We start from the raw sequence: 27,835 nt of genomic DNA, 5'->3' as shown, positions 1-27,835 counted from the left end.
CTGTCCTTGAATTCAAATTACTGAAAATCCCACTGGGGGTCATTATTTAGCAAAATCTTGAAGAAATGAGACAGACTGTATGCTCATCAAAAACTACCATAATTTTGAAACCTGAAAAAAAATTGTAAAATCAGACTCCTACATTTACTTTCTATTTAATTGCTAATAGGCTGCAAGACCTCCTTGGACAAAACCTGCTCTTCTGAAGCTGAAGCTGTCTTTAAGCAACCTCAAGCTTCAATGTATCTGCACCAGAGTGAGCAGCTTTTCCTTCACAAAGGGTACAATTTTTTGCTAGTCACTGTGTGAGAGAAGGAACTTCAAATAAACATAACTAAGCAAATTTTGAATATGCAACAGAATTTCACAAAGTTTAAAAAAAACTGCTGTGACTTTCACTATTGTTGCAAGTCAAAATACTGTTGAGTTTGGTGTATTGGAGAGGTTGAGGAAAAGGTTCTTCCAGAAACTCCAGAATTAAAATCTGCAGCTTCCATTTTCCACTCTTCTATTCTGTGTTACCAACTTGGATCAAACCTCAGGTTCCTCCCAGGGCTCTACATTAATATTTGCTGAGGTGCAGCTCACGTATGCAGCAGGATTAACATCTCAACCTTCTGCAAAGAAACTGTTCTGGAATTTGGGCTACACAATTTGGTGCCTATAAATGTCACCTGCTGGGTAAAACCTATTTTAAGCACTTCAACAGATACATCTCCCCAGAAGAGGAAACATTAGTACTTGGTATTTACATGCCACTAATTCAGAGACTACACAAAGTCAACACTACCAAACCCCAAAACAAATACAGCACAAATGCAATGCAGGGAAAGGTGGGGAGGGGCAGTGTGGCTGAAGGACCCCTGAGCAGCCTCCAAGGAAATGCATTCCAAGAGAAAAGGTACCCAAACATCTTAAACAGCCTCCCTCCCCCTAAGACTCTTAAAACCACAACGATAATAAAAAGATAAATATTAATATAGAGCCCATCTACCAAAAGAGAATAAAAAACCTAAATTAAAATAAATTTAGGGGCCTTCACCAAACTTGCTGCAAGTTTGGGGACATAAATATCCAACAGCCATAAAGCTGTGAAAGCCCCCAGAATGAATAAAATAAATCCCACTTGCCTCAGACTGAACAGGGCAACACTGAGACTCTGCCTCAGCCTGTCCTATGGCAGGGCTATAGGAAGAAGAAAAATTTAAATTTTAGAAAAAACATGACCCAATTAAGTGAAAGACATGCATTCAAAAGTTAACAAAATTCCAGTGATCAAGCAAACAAAAGAAAATTACTGCAATAGCACCTCTTTGGTTAGGACCAAACAGTATTTTTTGAACTTGGTAGCTATTTCTGAATTGGACAGTTTGTTTTGCTTTGTATCTTGATCAATGGAACGTCAGTCAGTTCTCTTGGGGCATTTTTCCCATAACTGATAGTACTTACTGTACTAGTTCATGAAAAGTAAAGATTCCATCAGCCACTGGAAATGTTCACCCTTGTCTTTGTGTTTATGTAGAAACTAGACCAGTACAATTATTAAGACATTCACTATTAAGTGCCATCAGTGCCCATTTTAAATTGCAGCCCCAGCTCATGGACTGGTGTATCAGTCTCAATTTAACTGAAGGTCATAATGCCCTTCTTGCTGTTCCTACAACTAATGTAATCTTGGTATTTTATTTTTTTATCTTGTATGCAGAATTCTTTGATTCCTGTAAAATAACTGTGGGTTATAGATCCCCTTCAATTTTATCCAAGTTCTAATAAGTTACACAGTTCTGTGTAAGTGCTGTTCAAGAGCTCCACACAATAAACCAATGGCAGAAACCACAGAAGGCAGATGCAGCTGAATGTGTTTCTAGAAGCTTGTTTATATTCTCCTTTGCATGCACAGAGTGAGGAATTGTTATCCACTGTTATTACATATTCAGCCCAGCCTCAAATTTATTATCACCACCTAAAATCTCATCTGTGGAAAAAAAAAAAATAATCCAGAAGTTTCAGAAGAAATTTTTAGTGCACATAAGCCAGCTAAATGGTCAGTATTTTACTGGTTTGCCAAAGGCAGGAAGCCATTCTAAAGGCAGCATGAAAGAGTCACATCAAGTCTTCTGAAAAACTAGCCCAGGCTTTTTCAAGGTTCTTTCATGCCAGTCTCATCCCTTTTGCCCTAAAGCTCAGCTGCTCATAACAATATTATGAGACCATGCATAAAATAATTTAGAACCTTTCAAACAAGTTTTAAATGCCATAAATTCTGGCATGCTTTTTGCTAAACATTTTCCCGCCTCTGTCTGAGATTTTCTTGTTATTTTTTTGTATTCAACATTTGCATTGCATTGCAGTTCCAAGACTGGTCAAAATGCCCTTGCAAGTGTTAACTTTACTGTAAGATCTGCCATGGCATATTTAGGCAATGACTGAAAACCAAAGCTTCTGCCTATGTAACTACAGGAGCAGAGTCCTGCAGCAGCACAAGAGATGCTTTTCTGTGATCATAAAGGCTTCTGTCATCTCTTTCCAGGGAGACATGAACTCCAGTAGAAGCCTGTTCCCATGGCTGTGTTACAAGAGGGATTTTGCTGGCACAGTGCTGTTGGTTACACTTGGTACTGTAAACCAAGCCTTAGTTTTGACACAAGCCACTACTAACATTCCAAGTAGTTTTTGGAACTCTTTTTGGGTAAATGCACCATAAATCCAACTCTCTGAACATTAAGAAGCAGTATCCAAAGAAATGAGGGCAGGGACCAGCAGACAACACAGGCACCGAAATACCTGCCTGTTTACAGAGGAGTCACACGAGACAAGAGTAACTAGAGGCAGCCACATCACAGCTCTTATAGCACAGGAATGACAGGAGCAGGAAAGGGAGTATCCACGTGGAAATCATGGAAAAAATTGTTCACCTGCTTCTACGTGAGTACCAATGAAAAATATGTGGCAGTACTTACTTGAGGGATTATCACAACATTACAACTAAGGAAAGCTCAATCTCAAAATGCATCCAAGCTTTAAGTCTATGCAGTATTAGCTACCAAACGGTACCATTACAAGAACAATGAGACATTCACTGTTTTAAAAGAGGGAAATTCTTAATTAATACAACTTGCAGAATATGCTGAGTTAACAGTACATGCAGTAAGGTTTGATCCCAGGAGGAGGAGGGGTCTGAAAACAACATACAGAAAGTTATGGAAAGACACCGAACGAAGAAGGGATTTACTCGACTGGGGCAGGAGGGCAAAGCATCCTTACAGCAGCAATATGATCTCCAGAAAAAGCAAGAAGTTCTACAGTTTTACAAGCAGTAGTTAAGATCACTTCATAAAGTACGAATTTTATGTGTAGTATTACAAAATGGATAAATATAAGACATTGTAATAATCTCTCCATTGTTGTGTAATTATCCTTATTAGGTAAACAGAAGAAAACCAGAGTATAAAAGCATTGCCTCAGCAAAACAGTTTTATCTGTTAGACTTATGTGTAAAGCAAGATGAAGAGCTAACAAAAGATCTGACATCAAGGCCCACTCAGCACATTTGCAAGCCAAATACTGCACATCTGACAGGTGATCAGCAGATACCAGTGATCAGAGAGGACTGCTTCTCAACAGAGGCTTGGAGTTATGGTCTTACAACTGCTAAACACTTCAGAGAAAGTGCCTGGCAATTCTTAATGGTTAAAATAAGGCCATTCAGCTGTAATTAGACTGCACTGGATGCTCTTGTGCTTTTAGGAGACATTCTGTGACCCCAGGTCAGAAGCTGAGACCATGTAGTGCTTTAGCTGTACTGTATTTTTGCACTTTTAAGAGACAGTACAAAGCCACAGGAAGTACTTACGTGCAGCTAAAAAACCCCAAGACTTGCAAGAAACAGAGCCATAATGCTCAGTAATATAATTTAAAAAACTCCATCTACAAAAACATCTGTGAACAGTGACACAAAAATGCTGACAGTCTTTCTAACCTACCCTAAAAGAAGAGTTATCCCCATCAATTAAATTGCACAGATAAGGCTTGAGGCTGGAACATGTATTTAAAGTTGACCTGCAAATGAAAAAATTCACCACTCATTTTGTTTCCTCCTGTGATAAAGAGGCCAGAGAAGCTCTCACTGCCCTCCCCTCCAAAAAGTCTCTCTCTGCATTCTCACTTTCAGCAGGAATATAGCACAGCAACACAGTGATGTCAGATACTCAGAGAACTACAATCTTGACAGGAATTTATGACTCTGTTCTTATAAACAGATAAATGACTAATTCATAGGGAAAAGCCTCTCTGATAAAAAGGTCTCTTACTCCAGACACTTTCACTGAATGGCTCAAGAAAGCAGCTCAGTCAACATCTCATCACACAACAGACGGTTACAGATAGTTCATGAAACTCTGAACAGTTAAAAATACAGCGTATAACACATTCCTCTTGCCTGCTCTGCCTCTTTCACACACTTATAAGGTCAAGCTACTATTTCTCTTTTGCAGGTCAACTTCAATACATCAACTGGGAGTCACTCACCCATGTGACATGCACCTGAGCTTCTAGAAAGATGAACCTGAAAGACTCCTGCAATTCCTCTGCACTTGCACATTGAGAGGGGTCAGCTGAAGAGTGAACTAACAGGACACACCTGGCATGAGGATGTGTCTTAGAGCACTTTCACATCCTACAAGTAAGTGCCAGGACTAGAAATCAGTTAAAATTTATTGAGGACAAGAAAGCACAAATAAAGAAACATATGCATTAAGAGAAGTTACAACCAGAGTTAGGATGTGCCTCCTGCAGCCTCAGTTTTGAGGAGTCTGTTAATAAGTGTACAGGTCTTTGTCTACTCAGATGTACAGCTAGAGGAGTGACTTTTTAGAACAAGGAATTCAGATTTTATCAAAACAGCACCTATAACTGTGTTCATTACACCAATGGCTACCACAGCATGCATCTGTACAAACCTTTCAGGCAGTTGTCCACAGCTGGTCACGAATAAAAAGGCATATAAATTTTTCTCCTCTTTTATTACAATGAAGTTTATAACAGTACAGAAAAGTCACATGACCTCAGCGGGTCAGTTTACTTAAACCCTGAAACAGGAGCAACTCTAAATACATTAAATATTGTTACAAGTTCAGACTTTAATGTACAAGTAGTTGGGAGTAGTTACAGCCCTCACCAAACTATGTTGGGGACATGAAGTCCAACAGCACTTGAAGTGCTGTGAAGGCATCATTTCACAAAGAGCAACGTAACATCACAGAACTTGCCTTTAAGGTGGTATGTTCATGTAATTCCAGCGCCTTCACAATTTAACGAACCATATTTACTATACTTCACTTCTAAAAACCTAGATGAAACATGAAAAAGAAGCCATACAGTATAAATTGCAACATCAGGAAAAGTTCCTGTTATTATTCCAAATAATTTTTCCCATGTAAAATAAGAATGTCCAATAGCTCCTTGCATGTGGGAAGGTACTTATATTTTTAAAGTCACAATGAAGCCTTAATTGACGGAAGCTCTGCTATATTAACAGCACAAGATGAGAAAAGGTTTAATCTCCAAACCTATTAGAGCGTGAGTAGGAGCGTCAGTAGCGGCCACCTTGCGACATTACGGGGGGTCTCATTCCCATGGGAGGTCGAGGAGGTCCACTTTGGTACGGGGGCACCATCGGAGGTCCCTGACCGTATGGAGGCATGGCCCCAGGAAGATATCCTGGCATGCCCTGGTGATGAGCACCATACTGACCTATAAACAGAACATTTAAGATGCAAAGAATAATTTTTTTTATTTTTTTTTTAAATAATGAGAAGTTGCCTTTTGTGAAAAGCTTCACCCCTCCCTGCCAGAATAGGCCACTTCAAAGTTTTAAAAAGGTTTATAGCAAAGACAAAGCTTTTCAGGAAAAGAAAGCTGGGAAACTTGTGATTACCATGAGGTGGCATGGGAGGTCTCATTCCTTGTTGCTGTGGAGGAATTCCTGGCTGTGGTGGCATCATACCTCCAATTGGTCCAACTGGTGGATTACCCAGGGCAGCCTGTCCTGGCCGAGGCAGATTGCGCTGGTACTTGGGCAACTGAGCCCTTCGCTCTTCCTAAAACCAGAACACACAACCACAGCAGTGTGTTAAAACTCTCCAAAAGCAAAGGAAAGAGAGGTTCAACAAAGCAGATTACAGGTACTAAACTATTTTTAACCACCTTACAAATTCAGAGACTACCAGTAACATTACACAGGAGCACCTGGATTTTCCCCTTTCCTGCAGTTACTGCATTAATATCAGCCAACGGAGTGTTTTGCACACAACACAAATTCTGCCCCTCCCCAGCTCAACAAAGCCTTTTTCTCTTAAGCTCAGACAAAAAAGCTGAACACAAATCTAAAGATACCTGACCTGAAATTAAGGTTCATTTGTTTTATCCATAAATTCCATTTTCTGACTGCTGTAACAGCACCAAAACCACTTCAAACTGTTCAGTCTCTTGTTCTACACTACCTGTATGTATTAAAACTTCAAGCTTAAGTCACATTGCAGGAAAAGTCCAAATTACATTTTGGGTTGAGTGATTTCCCATCACCAACAAAGCTAAGGCACAGAACTGCAGCAAGAGCACTGCCATATGCCAGTCATCTCAGTTACATTAATTCTGCACAGTTTGCACTCTCACCATTATTAAAATACACATAATACAGAGCGCAGAAGAAATTCCATTTAATCAGCCATACCAGCACAAATTGCATTTTTCAGTGAGACAATGAAAACATTTTAACTTACCAGTGATATATCCTCATCTGGATGGATCAACTTACTGGTTGCACTGGTTGTGGTGAGGGTAGCAGGCTTACTTGTTATAGATGTGGCTGGTTTAGCTGCAGTACTGTTGGTGGTGCTAGTGGTTGAGGCTGTGGACTGTGTGTAAGCAGGGAATGTAGGTTTTGGGGGCTCTGTTGTCGTTGCAGGTGTAGAATTCAAAGGTTTGAAATCAGTACCAACTGGCCCTGGCACAGCTGCTGCAGCCTGTGGAACACAGGGACAGGTCAATATTTGTGTCTCAAAGCATAAGCAAACTAAAATAATGATGTCTCTTAGAGCTCTGAAACCTTCCAGTGAGATACATAATTATAACAAGCTTGACAAAAGTAAAGTTCAGCCTTATTGCATACTAGAGCAACTGAAAACAAACCAAAATAAACCCCAGGATATACACATATACACACACACATTGGAAAGTCTAAAATTTGCAGGTCAAAAGCCACAACTAGACAAAAGGAACAAACAAAAAAACCCCAAAACCCCACTATCAAAACCTTTATCTGAAATACTGAATTTGGTAGATGTCTGAATCTTTCCTGAACCACTGTTTTGTAAAGAGCTCTAAGTATAAATTCATTGTTCTCTCACTAATTAACATACTTTAGCAACCATTAGTTCAGAGTACAGCTCAAACTGTTAGTTTTCATTAAAATTTAGTAGTTAAGTAATATTTTAATCCAATATTTAAGAAAGCTCTATTGTGTCAGGGCTTTGAAGTGTTCTCTGCATAAAAACACTGAAGCATTGTCACAAAGTACTATGTCTATCTACAGAACTTTAATCTCATTTGAGAGTGAAGAATCAGCAGAAGCAGATATGAGGTTCACTACAGATTCCAGCAATCCACAAAAAACCCTGCAAATGTCTGCTTTACAAAGCTGTCTCAGAAGACATAGCAATCTCCAAAGCAAGCCTTAGTTATGAGAGAATGCTTTTGTTTCTAGTCACTGTGTATTTACAATTATCTGAACCTCCCAATCAAAACAAAAAAAAAAAATCTAACATTTTGCACATAATGCAAACAAAAAATTCCCTACACATTGTGATGTACCATATTAAACAACATAAACTAAAAAGCCTTAACCATGCATCAAGCTAACCACTGCCCACTAAAATGCATTTAACTGCTTTCATGCTTTTTTAACCCTTTAGAACCAGGATGTAACATTCTTTCACACTAAAATCGGGCACTTTGACAAGCTTATTTCTAGTAAGATACAACTCCCAATCAAGGACTCTGCGGTTTTACCAGCTAAACATAATCAGGAAGGTAACAGAAGTGATCTGAAGATGTTTAGTCAATTTTAGATTTCACAGAACGGTCCAAAGGGTTAAGTTGCAAAGCAATTTGTTTTGAACTGTGACTTCCTGCGTACTTGTGCTGTGCTAGGAAACAGAGCATTAGAGGACGCTGACAGACTTTCTGAATTGGAGGAAGCTGCACTTGAGCTTGTGACAGGTGTCCCCATCTGTAGCATAAAAGAAAGGAAACAGTGAAAAGTCTCCAAACAAATGGGTGGAAAGTATCCACATGAAAGGATTTCTTATGCTAAACCCTTTCTTATTAAAGGACTGGGCTTTTGTAAACAAGTATACCCTGCAGAAGTCCAAAATGCAAATAATACACTATGAAGGTTTCTGCAACATACTTGAAAGCAAGTAAAGACTTCAGGAGTTACACACAAGTGCATTCAAAGGGAAGAGGTCACAAGCCACAATCAATCCCCACTTCCCTCCCCAACACATTCAAATGAATTTTTTACTACCCTAACTTACTCCTAAACTTTCTGAAGTAAAGAACCTCCTAACTCAGGCAGTGTTTAAGCAGTTTAACAAGATGACAGAATAAATCAGTCTATCAATTGGCAGAGAGCCCATTATGAGAACAGCTGAGAACAAGTCATGCCAAGACTCGTCATTTGTAAATCTCAGGTAGAGTTCTGTGCAATCAGACTCCTGGGGCTGACTAACACATCCCTTCACCCACCCAGAGCACCTTTATAAACAACAAACTAAAGGCATTACACAAAGAAGTGTTTTGCCTACTCCTCTCTTGCCCACATGCTTACAGAATTGTTTGGTTTCACAGCTGATGCAAGACAAAGAATCTCTTACAATTCACTCAAGCACTACACTGAATTAAACTTCAAAATCAACCCAAGCAAGAAACCAGTCATTTCTGGGGCCTCCTCAGGAATAAACAGCCACTGCTGACACTGTGGCAGTTTGATGGATATAAGAGCAGCTATTCCAGACTCTGGGATCCCTTACCTGCCCCGCACTTGGGAAGAGTGGTTTAGTGACTGGAGGCTGCGGGGTGGGTGCTGTTGCAGCAGGAGCTGGAGGCCGGTTAAGGATGCCTGGAGCTGTGACAGGCTGTGCTTGTGTCATTGGGGGCATGCCAGGCCGTGGCCCCACGGGGGGAGGCATACCTGCAACCACAAAGCATTGCCAACGGATCAGGCTCCAGGGGGAAAGAGTATTCCTTTAGAGAATTCTGCTCACAGCGTTCCTCAGAACCATCTCCCACAAGGAAGATGTATTTCTAAGGCAACAGTAAAACAAAACATGACACAGGGTAACGTCAGCAAACACCAAGCAGTAACACAGGCAGTAACCTCCAACCCTTCAGAGCAGTACTGAAATAAGTCACTTTTTTACTAAAGCTTCCATAATGAAGTTTATGCTCTCATTAAACCAATGCAATTAATGCAGTAACTGTTTCCAACACACTGTGCCCACCCTGCCACGAGTGTGGATGAGACTGGTACAAAATCCAAGAGCCTCAGCCCTTATGAACAGCACCAGGACTGTGACAAACACTGTCAGTGCTGCTGGGGGGCTTCAGCACAGTGACTTTTTGTAGTCTGTCATCCCAAAACCTGCACTTGGCGTGCATGGGGCTCTGGGAGAGGGTCAGGTGGGAAGTTAACAGCTCCCAGGGGTTCCATCAAGCAAACCAGCAAATCTCAGCTCATTACCACACAGCTGCTGCTCAGGTGGAACACCCTGAGAACTCAAGGCTGCTCAAGAGCTGCACAAGCTCAAGAGACATCTCTTCCAGCTATGGTAAGAGACCAAAATTACAGTTAAGTTTCTTCAAACAGAAGGCTCATTAGTTGGGTAAATCACCAGCATTATTCCTCACATTCCACATTTTCAATCATTACTATTTTCCAGCTGCAGCCACAGACATTAAAAAAAAGGGATGAGGCAACACAACAGTCAGAGGATATGCAATAAGAAAACTATATTCTATTTTTCACTTTAACAACAGAGTAAAACTCAAATAATTATTTATAATAAAAAGCCATAAATCAACCACCTCTGCACAAGAGTGGCTTCTGTGGCAATCAAACCACATCAAGGTGGTGGCACTTATATAAATCCTATATCTTAGTGAAAATAAATAAATATAACTCTCACCATAGTACGAGTTCGACAACCCTGACCTACCTGGTGGCATACCAGGCATAAGAGGTGGGATTCCTGGCCCAGGAGGCATCATTCCACCCATTGGCATCATCCTATTAAACAGAAAATGAACACTGGTATGAACACTCGTGATAGACTGTTAAGACAATTGGCACATACCTGTATTAGACAAAAAAATCATGATAAATAATTCCAAGAAGCTCCCAACAGAGGCAATTCAAAACCAGCTGACTCCACAAGAAAAAAAAACCAAGAAACCCAACACCCAAAACCCCAAGAAAATTTGAACTTTAATTTCTTAAGATTTCACTTCCACTATCATGAAATTTCCAGAACTGGTGTCCCTCTTGAAATCTATTTCAGGCTCCCAGTTGCAGCAAAGTGTTCCAAGAACACTCGGGAAGTCTGAATGTAGGAAAACAGCCAGTTCAAATCACCCTTCAATCACTGTACATCTGCTGCTACTCCTCTGACACCACAAGTGAATGGCAGAGAACCCACATGTGTGCAACTATCCACAAAATATTGATAAAAGCAGAGGGTGAGAAAGCTGCTGGAGTTTCAATTACAGTAAATAATCCACATACTAATGATAAAGTGGATTTTTTTTTAATATGACAAGTTCTCATTATAATATATTTTTCTCCATATTAAAAAGGGCTTTTCCCTAGATGAATATGTGTGATTGCTTTACAGGGAACAAACCAAGTGTAGCTTTAATTTGCTTAATTTTTTGCAGATGCTCGAAGCCAGATAAGGGAAACAAAATAAGGGAACACTCATTCCTTTAGTGAGCAAGACAAACAGATGTGCAGCAACACCCCAAAAGCCCACTAAGAAGCAGTTGGTTTGTATGACAGAGTCAAGACACCTTCACCACTTGTGTTTCAGGATCAAAATAAATCACCATGAGGAGGTGAGCACTCATTCTGCAAAGCCTGAGTTCTATTCCCAACTCCTCTGCCACTGCTAAAGGGAACACCCAGTGCAGGAGCAGGAATGGCTGCAAACACAGCACCATTACCCCTTTTTGGGGTGATGGTCAGAGGAAGCAAAGTCAGTCCTGACACACACATTGGACAAAAAAAGTGCTGGGTGCTCCCTGCCTGCTGCCCCTAGAAAGGGAACTTCCCAAGGAACTGCAGAGACAGTGCTAGAAATATTGTCAAACTAAAAACAAAGTTGCTTTCTGTGTCCTAATTCCTCTTTCCTCATTTTTAGACACAGGACAATCACATTAAGTAAGTAAAACTTTAGATTAAAATGAGTAAAAAGATAGTGCAACCTCTGCTCCCCAATGGAAATGCAGGGAAGGTTTGGCAAATCCAGTTGTGTTTTTACTGGGTGATGTAACAGTCACCTGACATTAACAAGGAGTTTAGTCAGGACTAAGCACCAGAAAACCTGATTAAATTCTGTTTAGTTTCCACTCAGAAAAGCTAAAGTCATGATGAGCATCCACACCACATTCGACTATGACATGATTTTTAAATTCAAAGATTGTTAAATCAATATTTATGTCCCAAAAGACAACAACCTTCCACCTCAGTGAACTTTAAAACTTAAAAACTGAGTTCCTGCAGTATGGTCTGCAGTGTAAAGGACTGAGCACATGGAGCTCTACTCTGGTTCAAGAGACCCCTAAGGGTCTATTTTGTTAATATTATGTAGAGCACATGTCATACATAGTTTTGTAATATTTAGATAAAGCATAAAAACATATTATACAACAACAAAACCTAACTAGACATTTCCCCCAAATTCTCAGGCAATATTCAGAGGTTTTCAGTAAGACAATTTCAAGCTTATCAAAAACATGACATAAAATGGCATAATGAATGTACCTAGAATTACATTAATGAGATGCTTACATGTTTCCACCACAAAATGACTGCATGTATTTTCTCTGTTGATGTAATCTGTGAAAATTTATGACAAAATCAAAAATCTAACTGTGAATTTTCAAAACACATTGTGATAGGGTACGGTGTCAACCCCAAACAAGCATAAAAAACCAACACCTTTTGCCCAAAATACAAGAAAAATATAAACTATCCAGTATCTTTTTCCTGTAAGGTTGATGACTGATAAGCAGATGCACAACATATGTGCAGTGCACAAGGGAAGTGGCTCACAGAAGGCTCTAAACCAACACAGCAAAACTTTAAATTAATATACTACTATTTAATGAAGTTAAAAGAAAGGCAACATACTTGACACATAAACTCACAGCTTGGCCATATTTTACATGTTGGTTTACAGCCATCCAGTTCTCTAGTTAGTCTTAATATTTAGGTCACAGAGTTTACAATTTCCTAAACACATTTTTTTAATTAGCTTTACTTCTTCTGTGACAGTTTGAAATGCACAGTATTTATATGTAATATCAAGTCTTCCTTGCTACTCACCCAGGTGGCATTCCAGGCATAACTGGAGGCATTCCAGGCATCATAGGTGGAACACCTGCCATTAATGGCGGAATACCTTGAAAGAAAAATACATTTTCAGCAACTCTGACAATATACAGTTGCTAGGAAATGGCATCTAATAAATGTGGACTGGATAACTGCTTTACAGGAAGCTCTAAAAGGTTGCTTTTGAAATAACGTTGCTTACAAATAACACAATATAAAACACCTGCAAATCTGACTTGGATTTGTTGCTCTCAGTCCTGCAAGACTCCAAATTTTCTTAGTGGTCTCCAAAGAACACACCTTATTGCAAGGAGAAGAGACCATTTTTCACTCACTGAGCAAAATTCTTTCCTCACCATATTTGTGGCCTGTGTATAAACTGCCCGTTCTGTGTGAGCAGTCTCTACATACACAACAGCCTTTCTGCCCTGTTTCCAAAACCCCACAGACAAACATCTCTGGCAGACATCTCTTCGAAGCACTAAGCTGTCTTACTACCACATGCCTTCAATCTACAGACCAGCTTTAGGTATCTTAATCTACTCCATGAAAGATATGCAGGGGAAGGACACAGAATGGGGGAACAAAATGAAGAAACTGCTTATCTGCACCTCACAGAACTATTTCGTGACCTCCCAGCCCCAGTGTTAAAAGGGCAGATTATTACTCAGCACACCAGCAGCAATTTGTGTAATTTCTATCCAGCTTTTCACACCCTCTCACCTGGAGGCATCCCTGGAGCACCTGGCACAGGAGGCAAACCCGGCTGTGCCATTGGGGGAATGTACCCCTGCTGTGGCTGAACTTGCTGGGGTTGAAATGAAGTCGAAGCCGCAGACTCGTCATCTTCATACTCATCAGAATCATCCTGTTGTTTCTTTTTCTGGCTCTCTGCAGACAGGACAGTGGATGGTCAGACAGAATGCAAATCACATTCTATGAAATTAACTTTATCTGGGGTGGATGGTTGGAACAAACCCAGTAAAATTCCAATCTGGAGCTGCCATTAGAGAACGTGTTAAAGCCAACCCTCACTGTGTCCACAGCTGAGTAAGGACCAGAGCAGGGAAATAACACTTGACCAGCCACATTGCACCTTACCCTGAGTTTTTTGTTCAAGTAACCTCCTCCGTTCCTCCATATCTTTTTCTGGAATGCCCTCCATCCCATAGATTTCCAGTTCAATGTCTGTTCTTCCGGGAATAGCATTTGGAACAGCATCTATTGTTTCCTTATGTACCTAAAGAAAAAGAAAACCAAACAAATGCTGCTGACCACAATTCAGGTTCAATTCTCTGTATTCTTCGGCCAGTTTCAAGATAAAAAAGGAACATTCTTAATGGGAATAATCTCTCTGGCCAAGCATATCCTTGATTGTGCTTCCTAATCTCTGGTAACTACTATTAGCTCTAAAACCACTTTACAGACTTGTCTTAGAACAAGAAGACAACACAATTCCTTCACTCCTCCTCCAGAACTGAGGGCAGAGATCTCTGCTGCACAGTGTCCATCTGACTGCTGACACAGCAGGACTCCTGTGCTGGAAACAGGCCATTGCTGCCTTTTTTGCATCAGTCTTAAGACCCTGGAAGCCCCAAACACCACCTTTTTAAGGTCACTATTCATTCAAATTTTAGATACTCTTAGAAAAAGCCCATGTAAATCTAAGACTCCTTACCTGCATGCAATGTATAGCTAAACCAGGTCCTGTATACAGTTTCTTATGACATATATGGCATTTAAAGTGCTTTGCTTTCTGATGCTGTATAAGGATTTTTTCATCGTCAAAATCCCTATTACAATACCTATAGAAGACTGTTAAGGAAACATTTAACCCTGAAAGTGACCTCCTAGACAAAATCAAGGTAATTAGCACCAGGGTGATTTTTGCTGAAGCAAAAGACACAGGAAGCATCTCAGAGCATTCAAAGAGTAACAAATATTTCATGTATGTCTGAAATCACCACCCTCATGTGATCCAGTATTTCCCTCATCAGACAGGTATAAAACTGTGTGCAATAAGAATAATTTGATTCCATGTCCTTTGTCACATGGTTTTCAAGTCCTACTTCTTTTTAAGTGGACTCGTTCTTTCTCTTCAAGGGCGTAGATTAAAATGAAGTTGCAAAAGCATTAAAGGAGAAACAGACTGGAAAGCAGAAAAACGGAAGCCATGATAAAGACTCAAAGTGTCTCTTTAGTAACAAGTACCGGTAACTAATAAACATAAAAGAGAACAAAGGTCTTAGTTAAAAATTCCTCTCCTAGCCAGCTATCAATTCTTCTGACACTGCATAATTTGCTGCAGTCATTAAAGAATTCTCTGCTTTTAAACAAAAGTATTTTAAACAAGGAACTTTCTGGATATCTATGTAACCGAAGAGGCAAAACTGCATTTCCTTCCTGCAGGTCAGCACTGGGATTTCAGCAAACACTCCACACACATCTTCCTCGGCAAGACAAATACACGTTTGCAATTCGTTATTAACACAATGTTAACATTGTTAACACAAAGTGTCTCTTGCTTCCGCCAAAACGTGAAATACATTAACATCTACAGAAGCATTCCAACATAAAATGGCAAAATATCTCAGAGGAGCTTGTAAATTCCTTTATTAAACAATCCTAGATTGGGCAGAAACATCTGAGAGAGAAAAAAGGTAAATTTGTAACCACTCCCCAATAGACAGCAGATTCTGAAGGAGGGACCGAAGAAAAACCCACCGGTATTTCAGGACACTGAGAAACTCCACCTGACGGTGATGCAGCAATTACAAATTTGAAAGCCTTCCCGGCCACAAAAAAAGAAAAAAAAAAGGCAAAAAAAAAAAGAAGTTTCCAAAAACTCTCTTTTAATCACATTCCCCTCCTTTAATAGCTGTGTATATTAGGAGTAGGATTTTCTCGCTAAAGACCGGGGGCTAAAGACCGTTTTCTTTTTTCCCCACGACGCCGGCAACCCCGCGGGCCCGGCCCGGCTTCAAGGAGCGAGTGTGAGGCCGCGGCCTAGGCAGGAGCGGCCCTGAGAAGAAAAAGGGCACGGACCGGGGCCCATCCCGAGCAGCACTGGGATGGAACAGCGCCGAGCACCGAGACAAACCGTAACGGGGGTGAGGAGAGGGGGGAGCCCTATCCCGGGGCAGGCCGAGGCCGAACGGCGACCGCGCCAGGCCGCTCCCCTCCCCCACCCAGCTCCCCGCACCCGCCGCGTCTCACACACAAGGATACCAGCACCAAGGCTTCAGCTGCTTCTTCTTCTTACGTCCCATGGCTGTGGTAGCGACCCCGAGCTACAGAGCAGGAGAGCCGAGCGCTCCCTCAGAACCGCAGCGCCCGCGCGACCGCCCCGGACCGAGCGAGGAGGTACAAAATGGCGGCCGCGCTCCCTCAGGCGCCACCGCCTCCGCGCTCCCAGCGTGCACCGCGCCGGGAGGGAGGGGAGGGGGGACTGCCCACGTGACGCGCGCGCGGCCCCCTCGGGCTGTCCCGTGTCCCCTCACGGCGCCGCCGCCATTTTGTCCGGTGGGGGCTGGGCGTGCGCGGCCTGAGGCACTGACATGTGTCATAGAGTTAGAGTCACGGGATGGTTTGGGTTGGGAGGGACCTTAAAGAGCATCTCGTTCCACCCCCTTGCCGTGAGCAGGGACACATTCTATTAGACCAGGTTGCTCAGAGCTCCATCCAGCTCACCACCCTCACAGCAAAGAACTTCCTCCTAAGATCTAATCTAAACTGTTTCTCGTCTTCATATTTAGTGGCTCAGAGAAACTGTGTTTTCCCTACGAAATCTGACAGGGCAAGAAGCCGGTGTTGCTTAGACTGTGCTGTGCAGTGCTGTGGTGCCAGCTGTGTCCATGTTACGTACGGGCTGCTGACAGTGAGGCCATGGGGTGTGGGGGAGCCTGGCCCTCTGAGAACACAATAAAACCAACTGAAACGTGTTGAGTTGTCACCCTCCTCAGCTTCCTGTGCCTGGCCAGGCTGGTCCCTCTGTTACACTGGCAACCCATTGCGGGCTGTGTCTGTGTTATCCCCACAGCTCTCCAGCTCCGGGCCGGTCCACTGGCTGCTTAGAATGTAATCACGGAATCACTGAGCTTGGAAAACACTTGTATGATCATCAGGTCCAACCATCAGCCTCGTCCAAGGCTTTGCGGTGGCCCTGCTGCAGCTGGGGGTCAGAGCTGCTCCCCACGAGGCTTATCTGCAACACAAGGGAGGCTGTGGAGTCTCTGCCTCAGGAGACATTCCAAACCCACCTGGACACGTCCCTGTGTCAGCTGCTGCAGGTGACCCTGCCTGGGCAGGAGGTTGGACTGGATGATCTCCAGAGGTCCCACCCAACCTGAATGATCCTGTGGTTCTGTAACTGCCGGGAGCTAACAAATGTGTTGCTTTAACACAGAAAGAGGTATTTCGGAGGCAGAGCTTTTTAAAACAGACAGCACGGCTAATCCTGTCAAATGCCCCATAGCAAGGTGTTGGAACGAGATCATCTTTAAGGTCTCTTTCAACCCAAACCATTCTATGATTCTGTGATTCTATGAAACGATTTGAGCGGTCTGCCGTTAGGTCAGTGAAAGGCATCGCCTGTACCCCCGCTGGCTCCTCCAGCGCTGGCCCCGAACGCTCCTCCCAGCGCCGGGCCCGCGCCGGCGGTCGCGGCCCAGCGGGCGGTTCACACACGCGCACCCACCGCGCCCTCGGCGGCTCCGGGGCGGCTCCGCGCGGGACAGGCGGGGGCTCGGCTCGGGGCCGCGATGCTGCCGGCGCTGCCGGCACGGCGATGAGCGGGAGCTGGAGAGCAGCGAGGAGGGCAGCGGCGCGGGCGAGGAGCGGCGGCACGGAGCGGCAGCGGCAGCACCTACCACGGCCTCTACGGCTACGCAAAGCTGGAGGCGCCGGGTCCCCGTGGGGAGGCCGCCCCAGGCCTCGGCTGTTCCCAGCTCCCTGAATCCCCTGTGTTTTTTCCCCTCTTCCCTCTCCCGGATGAGATTCTTTCCCTCCCATAATGCACCGATTCCGTGCTGCTGCTTTGACTCGCCCTCGGGCCGTACCTTTCCCTATCGCGGTCCCTGTTCCGTGTCACGGGTGTAAAAATCAATCCTGGGAATCCCTTGGCTTTCAGGTCCGCGCAGGGAGCGGCCGGCGGGGATGGCGGGGCCGGGGCACACACCCCCTCCACCGAGGACTTCAGGTAAAGCCGACCTGCAGAATCACCTGCAACACGCTTTGAAGTCTCTGCCGAATTGCTGTCAGGTCATTGTTAGGTCCATTGCAGTGCTTTCAAAGCTCAAACCCCTGTGAAAGCAGACTGGAGTCCCCTGAGTGCTTCTTCTGGAATACCTGAGGAATGGACACAACTGCATAGCTCAAATAGTGTATTAAACATAAGTTACCATCTCTGAGTTTGAACTCTCTTTTCTTTGCTACTTCATATTTCTGTATTGACTTAGGTCTTCGTATAGGTAACAGATAACAAAAATGTATTAATTTTCAGTGGACATGTTTCCATAAGCTCTGTATCACAACTAGGGAAACATGGGAAGAAAGAGCTGCTGGGAAGGTCAGCATGAGCTGACACCATAACCCCAGAGTGCTGGGGAGGGGGCAAATCACTGACTGCTCCTGATGGGCCACAAGTCAGAGACCTGTCAGCTGTCACCAGAGAGAGATCACAGGGGTCCCCCTGCTAGAGGCAGGTTCTGTACTTGGTGAAACAAAACGGTAACATTTGACTTTTGCTAACAATTTCTTCTTGTTTGTAAAGCCTCACCTTGCTGGACACGAACTTACCAGCTGAAGCGGAGACAGAACTGCGCGGTTTTATCGCCAAGCGCCTCACTAAGGGAGCCCTGTTTGAAGGGATGGGCAGTGTAGCCTCGGTGGGGCTCAGGTAAAATATTTAAGATTATTTGTGGATGAGAAGCTGTAGGGAACATTGGCAGCACTGCACATCTTGCCTGTCTGCTGCTGCTCTTTGGTCTAATCCTGGTTCCATGTTCTCAGTTTACTGCTGCTGTTAATAACAGCCTTACACAAAGGCACTTTCCTTTTTTACGTAGCTTCGAGAAATATATTGCAGGAAATAATTTAAAACAGTCCATGTGTTTATGATTATTTCCTTTTAAACTACTCTAATCACACCACAGAGGAAAAAAGAAGGTCTAAGAGCTTTATATATGACCATAGGAGCCACCAGTGCTAGTGGGTGAAAATTCTCTCAGAAATCATGTATGTCTGCTTTTTGCACCTATTTATTGTGATGTATCTGGAACAAAATAATTTTTTTCTTTTTTTTTTTTTCACAGCATACCAGAAAGCAAAGTTGGTTGTTACTACTGTCGTTTCCAACAAGAAAATCTTCTAGAAATGGGGACACTGGAATCGGACGCCAATGCTCCAGAATATGTGGTCTGCTTCTTAGGTGGCTCAGAGAAAGGTCTGGAACTATATCCTTACCTCTGACTTCCTTTACATGGTGTGGAGAGGGAGATGATGTAAAAATTATCCTGTCATTTTGTCTGTTTCTACCTGAAATCAGCTCGTTTGTGCACACCTTCCAGTAACTGAAAATGTCAGTGACAGCCATACACTGAAAGGGAAAAATGCAGGTCTTAACTGATGCACCTTATTTTCCTTAAGAAGATACTTTCAGACTTGAGCTGGACAAATACATTCAAAGTCTGAAGATAAACCTTGATTTGGAGGTAAGGCCTAACTCTTTCTTTAAGTGGTGAAAATGAGTATTTACCCAAATTAATTGCTAAGACAATCTGGAAGATTTAGTCTATGGAGCCAAAATAGGTGGTCTAAGTAGCAGTAAAACACTGTGAGAGATACTTGATTCACTGTAGTGACAATGAATGTCTAAAGTGCTCTCAACCACACAAGTCAAAAGGAAGAAAAAAGAGAAGGGAGAGATATTTTTTGTGCTAGTCATGAATCTCTTAAAAGTTACTTACAGTTAGATTTGGAGAGAAGAATGACTAATAAAAGATAATTGTCTACAAGGAAATCGTTGATGTCCACCTCGATTCTTACCCCTTCTGAATGTTAAAGAAGGATTTTTTGTGGGTTTCTCGTCACATTTTTCTAGTGGAAACTCTTCCTCTTAAGTCTCTTTGTCATCCAGTCTGCTGTTGCATGGTCTTTGCTCAATATATACCATAATATTTCAGTTCTGGCTGTTCCTTAAAATGCAAAGCCTTTCATTGCTGATAAAGTCCGGCTTTAAATGTCAAACTCATTATTTTAGTTCTCTGTGGTTTAGGATTAAGAAGGCTCTGACATCCAAATATCTTAGGTTGAGTAGATTATTAATAGGCTTCTATTTGTGTAGAAATCTAATTTGTAGTTAAAGCTTTAACGTTTCAACCTGTCACAGCAAAAGAACTTGGAGAGCTGTGTGAGCCCCTACTTGAGGAGCTGGTTTGAGGATGCCATCTGCCCCATCCAGAGGGTGGTGCAGCTCTTCCAGGACAAACTGGCCTCTCTGTTACATGCTGTAAGTGTATTTAAAACTGGGTAACTAAAAAACCTTCAGAAGGCACCTCAGTGACTCCAGCATAGTTAAAATGTTTCCTGCATTTGCTTTCCCAGCAGGAGGAAATGAAGAGCAGCTTTTTTCTTCTTTTTTTTCCCCCCTTTTAATTCAGCACAAGTACCTTTTCCCTCCTTTATTGCTAAGGAAACACATAACAATTTCTTCCATTAATTATTATAGTTAACTCATGTAAAATTACCTAACAGTGCCCACGTTGAAATTAGAATAAGAAAATTAGAAATAGCCTGAGCAGGCTGTCCCTGGTATAATTCCCCTGAACAAAAAGGGCTGTTATATTGTGTATGTGCCTCCTGTAATTCACTGGAAACAGAAAAGAAACTAATCCTAGCTCTAATCCCTGAGATTGAGGAGGCTTTGGATGGAATAGCTAACAGAGTGTAACTGCTGAATTTCTTCTGAGTGCAAAACCTGCTGCAATAACTAGAACATGGAGTACTGCCTTGAAAAGAACAATTTTTAAAGTACCACATTATGTATTTATTGCTCATAACTGCAATATAGCAACAGCAGTAATAGCAACGTTGCATCCAGCTTTTTTCTTTGTTTGTGTTCAGGCTTTGAGTTATACTCCTGTAGAAGTGAAAAATGCAGATGAAAGAACAGAAAAGGACATCAGCAGGTAAAGATACTTTGGGACCAAGGAACCTGTGAGTAACTTGGCTTCTGTAACAGCCTCCTCCCTGCTGTCCAGGAGCTGTAAAGAATCAAGCAGTTCACAAGAGCTCTCTGTGCCAGGTTCCTGGCAGCTGCCAGCCTGCAAGGACTGGTCCAGGAAGGCACAATGACCTCCCTGTGCATTGCCATGACCGAGGAACAGCACAAGTCCCTGGTTATAGACTGCAGTGCAGCTCAGCCCCAGTTACACAATGCAGGTGAGATCACAGCTGGGAATGCTTTGTGTGCCTCCCTGGGATCCTGCAGCTGCTCACAGCTGGGCATGGCAGAGGCTGTTGAGGATATTCAGAAACTTGTAGGCTCCTGCCCAGAAAGTTGGGATTCTGGCTGGAAACTACAACACCTGTCCTAGGAAGTACCAGGGTGGTTTGTTACCCCAGACACTGGAACTCTGGGCTGAAAATGCTTGATAATAACACCCATCATTCATCCCTATGAAAATACAATTCAGGGAATCTGCAAAACTTATTATTCCTGTTGTGATTTTAACAAATGCTGTGAAAAGGGATTCAACAATCAGAGTGTCATGTAATCACTGTAGCTGTGTTAGCTTTTCTCTTCCACATATACTGTTTTTCCTTAAAACTTCTTTCCTGGCCCAGGTATACGACTATCAGTTGTTACATGAGAGGGATGAAACCAGGTGAATGCAGCTGTATATTTCTGTGGAGCTCATTTACTCTTCTCTTCTCCATGTTCCTGAACATGTAACAGGGAGCAACAGATTCTGTGAGGACTGGATGCAGGCTTTTGTGAACGGTGCTGAAGGTGGCAATCCATTTCTCTTCCGGCAGATTTTGGAAAACTTCAAACTGAAGGTACATGTTCATATATGTTAAAGACTTGAAGAAGACATGGGGGTTGCTGAGGGAGCAAATACTCGCAGCAAAAAAAAGTTGCAGGTTATTTACAGTGTCTGTATGTCATTAACTGAGTAACCCTGAAGTTTAATTTGAGGCCTGGCTTACTGCAGTTGACCCCTATAAAGCAGTTTGGAAGTTTCCTCAGTGAATGTTCCAAAGGTGTTTTCTCATTTAAAATAAAACCCACCTTTTCTTTTTTTCTCCTTTCTTTAAATCTTGTTAATCTGAGCTGTGCACACACAGTATGGTGTAACTGGTGACAGGGGTTCAGTAGTTAACACTTCTTAGGTGAGCTGCCATAACAGGGGAATTCTTGCTGCAAGTTTGGGCACACCAAGCTGTGTCCACAGTAACAGTGGTTATATACATCAGGGACAGTACTCCATGCTTACATTACTCTTGAGTAGTAACACAAAATTGCTATTGGAAATGCTTTTGCTTCTCCTGTATTCATCCTTCATTTCCCACATGGTCATGTGTTTTCTTTCCACACAGAAGGATAAGAATATGCTCTGCTTGCTCTTTTAGGCCATCCAGGACATTAACAACCTGAAGAGGTTTATCCGCCAGGCTGAGATGAACCACTATGCCCTGTTCAAGTGCTACCTGTTCCTGAAGAACTGTGGCAGTGGAGACATCCTCCTGAAGATTGTCAAAGTGGAGCATGCAGAGATGCCAGAAGCCAGGAATGTAGTGACCGTCCTCGAGGAATTCATGAGAGAAACAGCGGTGGCTTAAAATTACCTTATATATAAATCATTCATTTCTTCTGTGAAGCTATTGCAGAATTTTTAATTTATATTTAAAAGTATTACCCAAGTCAAACTTAAGTTGCAGCTTCACCTGCCTTTTGTCTTTTTCAGATGAAGCTTTTTAATGTGTAAATACCAGATCATACAAACTCTGGCATAGTTTTTAGTGCTTACCAGATTGTCCAACTGACTTGCTCCTCTTCTGAGGAAATCATGATGTTTGTTTTTTACAGTCACTACATGAAAGAAAACCCAAACCCAAATCCCTTACCTGGCAAGCATTTCAGTGTTTTTAATATTTTAAATGTCTTCAAAATTATCATGTGTAATCATTAGGATCTGGCTACTTTGTTTTAATAAAGGAGCACAAACATCTGGATAGATTATAGTAAATGAATTAATCAGATTATATAAGAGAGCATAGGTAACAAGTCTGTAGCTACTTTGTGCATTCTGCTTTCAAACTGACTATTCTGTCTCTGGATAAACAAGTCATTAAATGGTATGAGACAGAGCTGCCTAAAGACTGAACAGTTTCAGTGACACAGGACAGGCATCTGAAGTTCCCAAGCTATTTGATGAATCCCTTCTTTCTTAGTTTGTGGTGTGATCAGCACCTTTGTATGTTCTTAGTACCCATTTTGCTAACTGTAAATCATCATATGTTTTTTAATTAGGAAGAATTAAATCTGAAAATTTTATAGATTAAATATTAACTTTAAATTAGATGAAACTTCTTCAGAATTGAAGTAAATTAAGTTCCCAGGTTCAGACTTTAAAATATTTTGTTGTATTTCAGCAATGAATTCTTTCCCACGTCATAGGACAGGTGGGCAGCAGAATACCTGAAGGAAATCTTTGGCTACAGCTGGAATCCAAACTCACAAGGTCTCTGAGAGACCTCCTAAATGAGAATGATTTCTGCAAACCTGATAACAGCAAAACTCCTGTGGTTTCCCTTTGCAGCAGAAGGTGTTGGGAGAAGTCTCCCTGAAACAGTGACTGTGATGAACATGGTTCAGTGTGACTGTTGTGCCTCTGCTCTGTACTGTGATGACAGAAGTTTGGTGCTTTCCTGTGACACCACTGTGTGAAATAAAGTTTACAATAAACTCAAATCCTTAGTAGTGTGCCTGTAAATTGCAAATGAGTGTTGTCCTTGATGTCTTCTGTGTAAAACCCGTTATCACACAATGCAGAGGAGCTGCAAGTGTCATTCACAGCTCAGTGCTCAAAAGATAAGTGGGATGTGAAGAACAGGTAGCAAGAAAAATGACAGGTGCTCGTAGGCAGTGAGACTTCTTGTGTTACCTGAAAAACACCAACAAAACCCACCTCACCTTCTTGCTGGAAGTCCTCAGGTAATGAACAGAGAGATTGAAGTGTCTCCAGAGAGCTGCCAGGAAGAGCTGAGTCCCACACATAGCAGCAGTGATCTCCTCCCTTAGGAATAACACATCTAACAGGAGCTGCTGCTGGTCACATCTTCATCCCTGGAAGTTACACTTTAACCCACAAAATCCCAACAACAACATAAAATATTTTTCAAAATAAGCCTCCTGCTTTCACATTGGAACTTTCTGGATATGTTGTTTCCACTGTCGGTTCAAGAGACCAGAATGTGTTGGCTCTCAGATTTAAAGACACTCAATAGAGACTGATGTTAAAAGAGCACAACCCTCCTCCCCAATAACAACATTTAAACAGTTTCATGTTCTTGGTTGTCGCCCTCCCTGCAGTGCTGAGGTCACTGCTGCACTGCAGTGGCAGCTGCCAAAACCTGGGACAAGACCTGAATTTCCATGCAAGTCCCAAGCTGGTTCTGCATCCTCATTATGTCCCAAAAGAAGTGAAGCTGCACTTTACTCTCCCCTTTATCTCCTAGACAGACATAAAAACGAGTTACCAATGTCATAGTTAGAAGATTCCATTGCAGAGCTCCAAACCAATTGCTTTTTTGTTAAATAATGTGTTAACTACAGACAAACTGACAAAACCGTCCTTGAAAGTTTTTTCTTGGTTGTTTTTTGGCACGTGATACAGAACAACTTAATTTTATTAAAAAAAGAGAAAAGAAAAACGAAACAGAAAACAAATAAACCAAAAAAAAAAACCACCAAAAAAAATTTAATGGATTCTGCGCTCAAATAATATTGTTACAACAAAAATATACAGAATGTACACAATACAAAAATATTTGGAGACGTACCATAGCATCTTACCTTGCAAGTATCACTTTGTTTTACTAGCCCTTCACGGGAAAGTATCATTTGTTCAGTATTTTAAGGCAGAAAATCACTTAGTTTAGTGCTTTGTGTTTAACACTCAGATGTGTTGTTAACATTAGCAGTGTAAGCAAAAGAAAAGCTGCATAAATCTGGCTTTATTTGCAAACTAAACAGACACTGTGGGGGAGTCAGGAGAGAGTCAGTGACAACGTGTCTATCAAGCTCACTGAAAATAAGGTACTTTTGCTACTTAAGTCAGGCCTAGGGAATATTTTGTGCTCCTGTTGTAAAGTACCCTGAAACATAAATTTTCTGTACTCCTACTGGCATTTCAGAAATACCTCATTAGAAAGCTTTTTCCAATTAAAAGCCAATGATTAATGGTGACATTAAAAATACATTTACCCTTAAACAAGCTTGTTTCCTGTCTTAAGTATGATTCTTTTTTTATAGAGTGCAGAATGCACTGTTTTCCTTCATAACCAGCTCTTGGCATCAGTGATTGCAGGAGGAACCTCTGAGTTCTGTCCCAGAGCACTGCAGAGCAGCCACCTCTGTGAGGAAACAGGAGAGCAGCAGCATTCAGAGGTGCTGGCCTGGCTGCTCCAGGGCCCAGCTTGTCCCCAGAGGTGGCTGGTGTTGAAGTGCACCCACATTCTCCAGTTCCACTTTGGGTAAAGCCAGAGGATGGGGTTTCCAAAGTAATTGAGCTGAGCTGGAATCTGTGTAAACAGACTTTGAGCTCTTTACTCACTGAAGAATGTGTGAAAGTCCTGCCCACGGGAGACGCTGGGAGATGAAATATTGGCACAGAGCAGCAGCTGCCTCGAGGTCAGCACAGAGTCAGGTTAGTGCCAGCTGTAAAGTGTCAGGTTCATCCTTCCTAGCCCAGCTCAAACTGAAATGGTCTGATCTGATCTGAAACACATAGGCAGTGTAATCCATCAGAAGGAGCAAGGTCTTGGGATGCAGAATCCCCAAGCTTTATTTCTAGTAACAATTTCTCCAGCCTCCCCCTTCCCTGTTGATAACATACTTCCCACTGCCAAAGGAGCAAGTAGTGAAAAATCACAATATGCCATGTAAGTGCTAAGATTCCTCCTCGACTGATGGGGGAACAGTGACACAAGATGTTGTCTTAAAAACTCAGCAAACGTAAATTCATCAGCATATGTACAACTGCTACACCTCACTCAGAGACTGTTTCTGGTAACCTCCCTCCTCTCCCGTCACTGCACTACAACTTTCTCCCTCCTCCTTCCTGTGTTATCACCCTGTGCAAAATTAATCTTTACCTGTGGGAATAAAAGGTGCCATTTGGACTTTGATCTACCTGGTTCGCCTCCTTCCTCCTCCTGCTCCCCACGGCTGCCTGAGCCCCTTCTCCCGCCTGTCCTGGGGAAGGCAGGAGCCGGGTCCCGTCCTAGGGAAGGCAGGAGCTGGCTCCCGTCCTGGGGAAGAGGCAGGAGCCAGATCCCGTCCTAGGGAAGGCAGGAGCTGGCTCCCGTCCTGCCTCCGCGCTGCCGCCAGGTGTCCCTGGAAGCTCCACATCCCGCACTCCCGGCTCCCGGGTACCGCACTGCTCCTGCCCCATCCCGCTGGACCTGCAATGTGCTCTCTGCAAGGGAATCCCTGCACAGAAATGGCTGATTTTTTTTTAGGTGTTGTGTCCTCACTCAGGGACACAGCACAAAATAACTCCCTCTCAGGTGCCCTGTTCAAACCTGTCCGTGGGTGACACTCCTGCTCTGGCACTGCACAGCCGGGAGGGTCAATAAAGTCACATTTTATGTGACTGATGTAAAATCCTGGCAGCAGCTGAAATAAAACCATAGGAATCACCAAAAACAGTCCCTCGGAGGACACTCCTTCAGGAACACGTTGCTGACTGGGAGAAGTTGGAACCACAAATGAGCAGGATGGGGAATATTCCGGCTCTGACACAAGCCAGCAGCTCCAAGGACATCTGGAGGTAACAGGAAAGCCTGGCTGCTCTCAGCTCTGTGGTGCTGCAGCACTGTGGCACTCCTGGGTGTGTGAGAAAACAACATAACCAGAACTCACAGTACTCTGTAGAAACATTACAAGTTTTCATACTGTAATTTTAGTGATTAAAAGAAATAATTACAAAAGCTTAAGCACTTGGTGCTGCTCCTGACTCCGTGGGCTGATTGATTCCCAGCAGACAACCTGCTCCATGTATGGGGGGAGATTTCAGCTCTGATGAGCAGGAATGTGAGACGGTTTCATTGCTTCACTCACAATAAATCTAGTACTGCTTTAAAGTCTGGCCTTTCTGGTCCCCAGGGCTGTTTGTAGACTTGCTCAGGCAGGGAATGGGGAGACAGAATGGAAGTCAGGAAGATGAACAACAGTTTAAAAGAACAAGTCATAGGCTCAACCTCAGAGCTGTTTTCAACCAGTTCATGTAGACTCCATTAATCTATGGATAAAGGACCAGAGAGGGGGGTCTGCATTACTCTGTTCAGCTCCTTCCCACTCCTGAGCAGACCAAAGGCATGTTGGCCATGCTCAGGCTGATGAAGAAACCGGTGGCTCTTGAATCTGCATCTTGCTCCTTCACTCCAGAGCACACACAGGCAGGCACAGAAACCCTCACTGGGGAGAATCTGATGGGCATTAAGTAGCTTTCAGCTGAGAAACCAAAAATAAAAGCCAATTGGTGCATATTGTACTCTGGTAAATTACAGGCAAAATAGCTTGGAGTGGCTTTTTTTTGCAATTGGAATTTTCTACCAACATTTTAAAAGTTTCCCTAAAACTTCAGGGGAACTCCCCATCCTGGTCACCTCTGTTTAAAGGCATCTTTGATGAGAAAGGCTTAGCAACAGGTGAGGGAAGGAATGTCCTCCTTACTTGTTAACCATGTCTCTGCCAGCACTCTCCCTGCTCTCCTGCTCCCCTGCAGCTCCACAAGGAGATGATCTCCACTGCTACAGCACTCCCTGGGCCAGCACCTGGAACAATCCATGGGAACTCTCGTGACTGCTTCCATCTGGATCTGAACTGCAGAGGGAACAGGGCACAGGGAACCTGAACAGAGCTCTGACCCTTCTCTCTTC

The 27,835-nt window shown here is 42.9% G+C and overlaps 2 protein-coding genes across 8 annotated transcripts; one reads left to right on the top strand and one right to left on the bottom strand.

Annotated features, from left to right (window-relative positions):
- Positions 1-242: 242 nt before the first annotated feature.
- Positions 243-16,087, bottom strand: ZNF207 (zinc finger protein 207). Of its 7 annotated transcripts, XR_001920731.2 has the most exons (13): positions 15,896-16,086; positions 14,346-14,472; positions 13,769-13,907; positions 13,391-13,558; positions 12,662-12,737; positions 10,245-10,345; positions 9,090-9,250; positions 8,195-8,287; positions 6,780-7,022; positions 5,936-6,098; positions 5,568-5,751; positions 5,268-5,347; positions 243-1,185 (listed from the first exon to the last, which is right to left on the bottom strand). XR_001920731.2 is itself a non-coding variant. In XM_018073165.1 (12 exons), the coding sequence occupies exons 1-11, from the start codon at positions 15,934-15,936 to the stop codon at positions 5,591-5,593; spliced, it is 1,473 nt and encodes a 490-aa protein (XP_017928654.1). In that variant the 5' UTR covers positions 15,937-16,086; the 3' UTR covers positions 4,687-5,347; positions 5,568-5,590. The 7 variants fall into 7 exon arrangements, 6 of the variants coding, with proteins under 6 accessions (XP_017928654.1, XP_017928653.1, XP_017928655.1 ...); XM_018073165.1 differs by lacking the exon at positions 243-1,185 and having other exon boundaries at positions 4,687-5,347; XM_018073164.1 differs by lacking the exon at positions 243-1,185 and having other exon boundaries at positions 4,696-5,751.
- Positions 15,935-23,642, top strand: CUNH17orf75 (chromosome unknown C17orf75 homolog). The gene is made up of 11 exons (XM_029960092.1): positions 15,935-16,030; positions 17,240-17,578; positions 17,707-17,864; positions 18,438-18,563; positions 18,979-19,119; positions 19,320-19,377; positions 20,055-20,174; positions 20,789-20,853; positions 20,970-21,106; positions 21,624-21,727; positions 22,301-23,642. Exons 1-11 carry the CDS (start codon positions 15,935-15,937, stop codon positions 22,508-22,510), a joined length of 1,554 nt encoding a protein of 517 aa, XP_029815952.1. The 3' UTR covers positions 22,511-23,642.
- The last annotated feature ends 4,193 nt before the right edge of the window (positions 23,643-27,835 follow it).

The sequence above is a fragment of the Manacus vitellinus genome, unplaced genomic scaffold, assembly GCF_001715985.3.
Source record: "Manacus vitellinus isolate BGI_N305 unplaced genomic scaffold, ASM171598v3 scaffold_24_pilon, whole genome shotgun sequence".
Taxonomy (NCBI): Eukaryota; Metazoa; Chordata; class Aves; order Passeriformes; family Pipridae; genus Manacus; species Manacus vitellinus.
This window is presented reverse-complemented; position numbering and strand designations above follow the sequence as displayed.